This window comes from Habropoda laboriosa, unplaced genomic scaffold, assembly GCF_001263275.1.
Source record: "Habropoda laboriosa isolate 0110345459 unplaced genomic scaffold, ASM126327v1 scaffold523, whole genome shotgun sequence".
Lineage (NCBI taxonomy): Eukaryota > Metazoa > Arthropoda > Insecta > Hymenoptera > Apidae > Habropoda > Habropoda laboriosa.
This window is the reverse complement of record NW_017100752.1, coordinates 217987-226630: the sequence shown is the minus strand read 5'-3', so window position 1 is coordinate 226630 and position 8644 is coordinate 217987. Positions and strand designations below refer to the sequence as shown.

The 8644-nt window shown below is 34.6% G+C and overlaps 1 protein-coding gene across 1 annotated transcript in view; it reads left to right on the top strand.

Moving 5' to 3' along the window:
* The window catches only part of LOC108577177 (talin-1), a 63846-nt gene that overhangs the window by 34033 nt on the left and 21169 nt on the right, over positions 1-8644 (top strand). Inside the window, exons 2-5 of the mRNA XM_017940287.1 lie at positions 3004-3193; positions 5146-5547; positions 6568-6838; positions 7569-8073. Coding sequence (XP_017795776.1) covers positions 3055-3193; positions 5146-5547; positions 6568-6838; positions 7569-8073 — 1317 coding nt within the window. The 5' untranslated portion in view covers positions 3004-3054. The remainder of the gene's footprint in view (positions 1-3003; positions 3194-5145; positions 5548-6567; positions 6839-7568; positions 8074-8644) is intronic.

Here is an 8644-nt window from a genome sequence, read left to right as displayed (position 1 = left end):
AGCCGAACTATTTCATCAAGAACTTCGTAATTAATCAACTTTAACCTAACCAACACGGAGCTTCTCGTTTTTTCTGTTTTTTCAAAGTATTATCTGTGCAATCTGATTTTCGTAATCGTGGAACTTTTTAATTAATCGTTACTATTGAAAAAAAAAATAGGAGAGCTGTGATATGTTTATTTTTTGGTAAATTGCGGAAGTGAGAAGGTTTTTAACGGGGATACTTTTTCGCGAGCTTGATTTATTGGACGAAACGTGCGTGGATTATTGGTAACTTGTTGATGCAAACATTGCAAACGCGGCATGGTGGACGGGGGATTGTATTTCACTCGATGGGGAGTAAATGAGGAAGATTCGTTTAGCGAATCGATTTAATTAGCTCGGAGCCGGTGACGATTTATTTTTATTAGCCGAATACTGCTGTGACATGGGGTGGGTTCTACGCTTGTGTTAGATCCCACACTGCACCCTGTGGCAAATTCTATGGCAAATGTACCATACCACGGAAGATCAATATATAGACAGAAGTTCCAGAAGTCCCTTCCTCTTTCATTCGATAGCGGAACATTTTTAATCCGTTGCTCTGCTAGGTTTCCCAGAAAACCGATACAAAATGATGGAACGCCAGGTCTGACATCTTTTCTCCCCCCTTTCTTACCCTCTGTGTATTATTTATTGGCCGAAGACAGCTGTTGGAGATTCTCCTTTGAGATTCGGGAATATGAGAATCGTTCTCGAGTTGAAAATTTTCGATTGGTTTTGGAGTTATTTGTAACGAAGAGGGAAAGTGTATTTTTTTTTTTTTTGCTTTTACGAAATTTTGAAATCACTGTTGAATTTCTTTTTATCGTTTCGAATGAAAAACAAGCATTTTGTTTTGTGAAAAAATTGAAATTAAATAGTGTGGTGAAATTGTGGTTTTGGAAATTGTTTGTTCTAAATATTTCTGTATTTCTGAAAGTGTATAAAATGTAAAATTATACTAAAGTGTTACTTTTAGGTATTCTATTGTTACAGTAGAATTTACAATTGTTACTATTGCAACGTTTAAAAAATGAAAATGTTTGAGCTACAATAAACCATCCTAATTATTAAATCTCATATCTGCAAGTGTACAAAATGCATATATTTTTTATTCTCAGAAAAATATATTCTTCTCTTTCTTTAAATAAATGTCAGAATGATTCAATGCAAAGTTAAAGTTAATTTAGCGCATTTAAGAAAATTGCAAAAATTTATTTCTAATTTTCATATTTTGCATCTCGAATTTTTCAAAATTCTCTCTTTTCCAACTGTCACGTTTCGAAATATCTAAACAGTGATGATGATAAATAGCAAGATACACTTAAATTGAGCCCAATTTATTTCAGTTTAAAAATAAAATAAATGAAAATAGTATTTTGCAAATCGAATAGATTCAACGTAAATTACAACGATTACTATAATTGAACAAATTAATCACCGTTCCTGAAAGCTTGCACACCTCCAAATTTACCCCTTTCTCGTCGCAAACCCTGAAAAGTCGATCCGATAAAACAAGGAAAAAGCTTTAATTCGCGAACGTTAACGTGAAAATTAATTCGTGTAACGAAACGAAATTAACAGGTGTTTCGATGTATCGTGTGGCCACGGACGATAACTATCCACTGTTTTACGATAATGTGTAATTATATGCGAATAAATAGAACGGTGACTCGTGAGCAAGCACAATGCTCGGTCCCTCGCAACTTGTTGCACTTGATTCACCAGTATATACCAGAAATCGCATATTCGCGTATAGTACTTTGCGTTCTTTGTATCACCGTGAATCGTTGGACGATCGCGTGCTTCGTGTTCATTACAATTACCGGATTTAATTACGAGAGGGGAGAATAGAAGTGTGTGCATCTTTTAATTGTTGAATTAAATCGTTTTTAGTCGAAAAAGTAACTTTTCTATATTTTTTATCTTCGAATATTTAAAATTTTATTTTATTTTGAATTTGAAAATTTTGATATTCGCGCAAATTTTTCACGAAATTATTTTCATATTTGAAGGATTTTTGTTAACAGAATAAAATTGGCTTTTTGGTGCACTAAAGTTTTCTACATTTCGGTACTTTTGTAAAATAACGTTGTTAGAGTTAACGAGAGGAGGAAAGAGGATGCAGGTTACTAATTTGTTGTATTTATCGATCTCAGTGTTATTTACGTTTCTTTCTTCCGATGCTGTTCTTTAACTAAATCCTGTTGATTTAACGAAATTGTCAGTTCAATTACTTCCAGTCACGCGATTTTTACGCTTTGTCTCATTTCACCTGGAGAAAATCAACTGCAGATACTGATTCTAAAATCGATCCGCTGCAACGAAATGTAAATTCTTGTCAAATAAAGGAATTTGATTTGCGATTTAAATCAGTGCATTTCCACAAAAATTGGAACCTATACTCAGAGAAGATCTTTAATCATTGTGTTCTTATTTTTATCTACAGCATCGTTTTTTTCTTTTTTCTCTAAAATATACTGTTTTAGGATATTTTCACCATCATGATTTAATTTTAATAGCAATATTTCTATTCAATAGCAATATATTGCTATAATACTGCTTTCTAATACTGTTTTAAATATTTCTTAGTACTGGAAATTTTAGTACCAATATTTACCATTTAGTTTCCATTTTCAATACTGTTTTAAATTTTTCCTAATACCAAAAAATGGTTCGTTTATTAATATACTTGAACCTTAACCAGCAATCACATCAAACACCAAATTTATAAAAAATAAATCATCTGTCATTTAAGCAAGTTGTGTATAACTGGTGAAAAATTTAAATTTCATTTCCTAACCTAACCTAACCTCAAATGTAAGAATAAAGTTACAAATTTTATTAAAGTCAACCTTTTAATCGGTTGCATTAGCTTGATCTTGAAAGCACTTCGCAAAAGCGTCGTTAATCCGTGAAGTGTAGGATTGGAAGTGTAAAGAAGAAAAAAAATTAACCACTGTATTATTTTTGCTTTTTCAGTCGAGTGATTCCGGTGGTTTTCGTGCACGCAGATCACCCCAAGCAGTCGCAATGGCCACCCTATCCTTGCGTATCTCCATCCCGGAGAAAAACGCTACGAAGATGATGCAATTCGACCCGAGCACATCCGTTTACGACGCTTGCCGTATTATCAGAGAGAAACTCGCTGAAGCGGGTAACATGGGCCAACGTAAGCTCCTACTTGCACCTAAAATATTCAACAACGTTATTCTAACGAACGCGAAAATTTACATTTTTTATCTCTTCCCCTGTCTTTTGAATATAAAGATAGAATTGATGGGTAAATAAGACTGAAACGGTTATCCTTTTTCTTCTGGCAAATTGTCACACACAATTTGGGTGGCTTTCCTTTATTTCCGTTTTCATATCGTTCGTTCATTATGAATAATTTTCAAGTCAGTCATCGCTGTTCAATTTTTAAAATTGTTCATTTTAATTTTAGGTGTGTGCAACGATCATTTTTTAATTATTTTAGTAGTTTCTTTTTTCTTATAGGAAAGTCTGGTTCAAATGTAACTCGAACTGTCATTTATAGAAGATGTCCTAGTTACGTTAGTGAACTTATGTTAATGAGCTTGTATTAATGAACCGGTGCCACTAATAATTATGACACGCGGTAATAATGTGAAATGATCACCGGTATAAGCCGATGTTTCTTCGTTCGTGGGAAGATAAGTTATGGTAGATTATTAATTTTACACGTTGATGGGAGAAGTAAGAGTTTTTTTTTTTTTTTTTTTTTTTTATTATAACTTTTTAACGAAGCTTCAAACGACCTATGTTTATATGACATTTTTTTCTTACTTGTTCCCATAGAACACACTGACAATGTTCGATAAAATTTGATTGGAAAAAAGTGGGACACCCGGTATGTTAACCCTCTATAGCGCCACGTGACTTGGAAGTTACCGTACCATATGTCTATATTTAACAAGTCTTCTTTAATTCTTGTTTAATTCTTACTCATCCCATTAAAAAGGAAACATTGCATTCAACCATAATTTTTTCACCTCACGAACGAAGAAACATTGGATTGTAGAGAGTTAAAATTATGGAAGTTAGATAATTCTTTCTTTGACTATTGTCACAACTTGTATAGTATAATTGTTTTATATTTAAAAGTTATAAATCAAACTTGAAACTTCTTCATTGTATACATTAATCATTAAATAAGTTCTTTATCCTTTAAAAAAAAAAAAAAAACTCCACTGGTTCAGCTCAATTACACACTACAGGTAATCTCACCAGGAGCTTTCGGAACTTTCCAAAAATCTCAAACTACTGTACCACCAACTTCTTAATCTCGAACAGCCAGTACAAATTACAAACTGGCTAAAATTCCTTTGGAAGCTCGACCAAACCGATGAACCATCTTCCGAAATTAGGAAAGAGTTCTCTGCTTTTGGTTTTACCGTCTATAAAATGGCTTCAAACTGAGATATCATCCTGATTTTTTAGGTTGTTTGAATGTAACTTTTTTTCGTTGTCTTGTACGGTTTCATAACTATTCACGGTAATATGAAAACTCACATTTTTTTCAAAATTCCAAGAATTTCACCAAACAGTGATTTCGCTATTAGCACGAATTGAACTACATTTCCACAAAGTTTCAAAGTTTTTAGCATTCCCTTGTCAGCTAAAAATCTAACGAATGTCCAAGAATTTCATGCAAAGCATAATAATTTCTTAATTAACGTAAATTGAACTACATTTCTGCAAAGTTTCAATTTTTTTTTTAGCATTCTCAGGATACCGTACACTTCCGTTGTCAGCTAAAAATCTAACGAGAGTCCAACAATTTCACGCAAAACATAATGGATTCTTCATTAACGTCAATTGAACTACATTTCTGCGAAATTTCAAATTTTTCTGTATTATCCAGTTATCATACACTTCCGTTGTCAGCTAAAAATTTAACGGATGTCCAAGAATTTCACGCGAAACATAACGGTACCGTTATCAGCGTCAGTTAATCTACATTTCTGCAAAGTTTCAATATTTTTAGCATCCTCAGAACACCGTACACTTCCGCTGCCAGTTAAAAATCTAACGAGTGTCCAAGAATTTCATGCAAACCACAATATCGCTATCATAATGACCGCATATTCCTCGCATCGACAGCAAAGGACTACGGATTATTCCTTGCCGACGAGGACGTGAAGAAGGGAGTCTGGCTAGAGCCTGGCCGGAATCTCGATTATTACATTCTGAGGAACGGCGATTTGCTCGAGTACCGGCCTAAACTGCGGACCCTGCGTGTGCGCATGCTGGATGGAACGCTGAAGACGTTGCTGGTAGATGACAGTCAACCCGTCGCCAATCTCATGGTAGTAATTTGTACGAAGATAGGCATCACGAACCACGACGAGTACTCGTTGGTGCGCGAGCTGCCCGAAGAGGAGACGGAGAACCAGAAGCCGGGCAATTTCGGCACCCTCACGCTGAAAAGGAGGAAAGAGGAGAAAGGCGAGCGGGATGCGAAGATGGATCAGTTAAGGAAGAAGCTTAAGACTGACGACGAAGGTGAGCGCCTGTTCTTAATTTGCTCACGAGCAAAAAAAAAAAAAAGAAAATTCATACTTATTAAACTTCCGTTTTGAGTGAGAAAAGTTTCGTGGTTCAGGAGGAAATGCGTGGGAGATAGAGGGGTTGCTCGATCACAGGGGTTTTTTCGTTGATGGAAATGCGATAAATTTTTTTTTTTGGTACACAAATAGAGTTAAACCATTGGAACTCTTTTATCATCATTTTTTATTCACAAGTTCTCCTACGTTTAGTCATTCGACGTTTTTAAATTGCCAATTTAACCCGGGTACCAATTTCTATATTTTCCTTCAACAATTTTTTATGTTCCTGTGAAAGTATCGTAAAATCGCTCAGTATCTCCCACTTTTCGACATTTTTTCGTAGATACACGTTTTCAAAATAAAAATTTATGCAAATAATTTTATTTTATTACAATTTTTTTTACTTAGATAGAGTGACTAACTCCATCAACTTGAATTTATTAAATTTCTTGTATTTGTGAAGAGTTAAGCACCAAGCATGTGCTTTGATACTAAAATTGAAAGAATTTCAAAAAGTAAAGTTAATCATTTTGGCTTCTGAGTGACTCGTTTAATACATATTACACGTGCATAAGTGCAGGCATGCGCTGTATTATGTAAAACTGATAAAAACACAGATATCAATAATGTAAGCAAAAGTAATACATAGGATAATGTTAACAAACGTGTTAATCTAGGATTTACTATATCTGCTATACTCTTAGACCTTTTGTCACTTTTTGTTTAAAATTCACTAAAAGAAATCAGTCTGAAAACTGCCATAATTGCACTACATAAAATTAGATAGTAAAATTTTACATGAATATACAAATTTTTAAATCACAAGTAGATCATTGCTCCAAGTTACTTGGATAATTAATCATTCAGAAACTTTCACGCTAATTAGATATTACCAAGTTTTTATTTTTCTCTATTGATATTCTTTTGGGGCTGTAAATTTTCATCAGAAGAGGAAACGTCGTTTGGTGTATTTCAGTGAATTGGATAGATCCCAGCAAAACGTTGAGGGAGCAAGGAATAGACGAGTCAGAAACGGTGCTGCTGCGGAGAAAGTTCTTCTTTTCGGATCAAAATATCGATAGCCGGGACCCGGTGCAATTATCTCTTTTGTACGTTCAAGCAAGAGACGCAATTCTAGATGGCACGCATCCGGTTACTCAGGAAAAAGCTTGTACTTTCGCTGGAATACAATGCCAAATCCAGTTCGGCGATCACAAAGAAGACAAGCACAAACCAGGCTTTCTGGAGTGAGTTTTTATGCAAGAAATACCGACTTCTTTCGTTCTGATTGTTATGATGTTTTAACGATAGTTGTATTATATTTTATCAAATGTTTCTGCATTAATGAACTTCTAAGAATTTCATATTATTCCAGTGAAATTAATGCTATATTTCATGTACAATGTTTCATGGCAAGTGAAAAGTTATTTAGTCAAACATGAAAGCTTTTATTAGGTCGGTCCATATGAAACTTCAGATAAATTGTGTTCCTTCAAAAAATAATTAATCAAAGCAATTTCAACGATTAACAAGTTTCATTGTTCCAGATTTATGAAAATCATTGGTCTTTGAATGAAAGAATTCTTTGAATGCTGTTCTTACAGTGGATTTTGGAATAATTTATTTGTTAAAAAATTATATTGATATTGAGTAAAACTCTAACGAATAGAAAAAATTTCACATTCTTTACCGTGGATTTTTTTCAATAATTTTTCTTTAAACGTCTCATCGACTCTTGACTCATTTTCCAATGAAAAGTCGCCGATCTTGAATTTTGCACACTCCTTCCAAAATGATTATCCTAATTTTCAAGCAACGATAGCTTTTTGCTGCCCACATGTTTACCTTGAATAAGTCCTTTCGAAAATGCGATGCTCCAACAATATTCCCCTTGTTCTGGAAGCAACTGGAAGACCTTCCCAAATTTTCCCGAAATTTCTCCAAATTAATCACCTACTCTGTGTCTCTCCCTTTCAGTCTCAAGGAGTTTCTACCGCAGTCCTATCTGAAAGTGAAGGGCATCGAGAAGAAGATCTTCGCGGAGCACAAGAAACACATTGGCCTATCTGAGCTAGACGCCAAAGTGCTGTACACGAAAACAGCTAGGTCCTTGAGCACCTACGGCGTCACGTTCTTCTTGGTGAAAGAGAAAATGAAGGGGAAAAACAAGTTGGTGCCTCGTTTGCTCGGCGTCACCAAGGACTCTGTCTTGCGACTCGACGAAAAAACGAAAGAAATCTTGAAAACCTGGCCATTGACTACCGTCCGACGTTGGGGAGCCTCTCCCAACACGTTCACGCTCGATTTTGGCGATTACTCTGATCAATATTACAGTGTACAAACCACAGAGGCAGAACAGATCCTTCAATTAATCTCTGGTTACATCGACATCATCTTGAAGAAGCAAAAAGCTAAAGATCACTTTGGTATTGAAGGAGATGAGGGTTCAACGATGGTTGAAGACAGTGTATCGCCTCTGAAGTAAGTGTCTCGCGACTCTTCCGAGTGATAATTTTGTTAATTGAAGTGGTTACGAGATATGCGTTAGATTAATTATCGAAGTTGCCAGGTTGTAATTCACTATTCAGTCTTGTTTCACTCTTCAATGTTTGGTTTCACGTTGTGGAGACGGCTGTGAATGGTTTTTCCTTCTTCTTCGTCTCAGCTTCAGTAATAAATTGGAATAATGGAAGAATTTTTGAGAGAGAAACGGAGAATCTATATTGAAGCTAAACGCAGAGGAGAACATTCAAAGTAAACTTATTCTGAGAATTTTGTGTACACAGTTTTTAGTGTTTTAATTATTTTGAAGATAATATTAGGTTGTTACAATGGCGGGTAATCGTAGGTTGTTATGTCAAGTTAGAGTAGTTTGGAACATTATTACCAATTGTTAGATAATTTGATTATTCCTTCAAGTATTAAAACTGATTCTGCATTTAAATTACTCTAAGTTTCTGCTATAGTAAATTATAAATATGCAAAATATATCTTTAGCATTGAATGCTTATTATATGGAGGTTTAATATTCTCATAAAATTGTATATACTGCT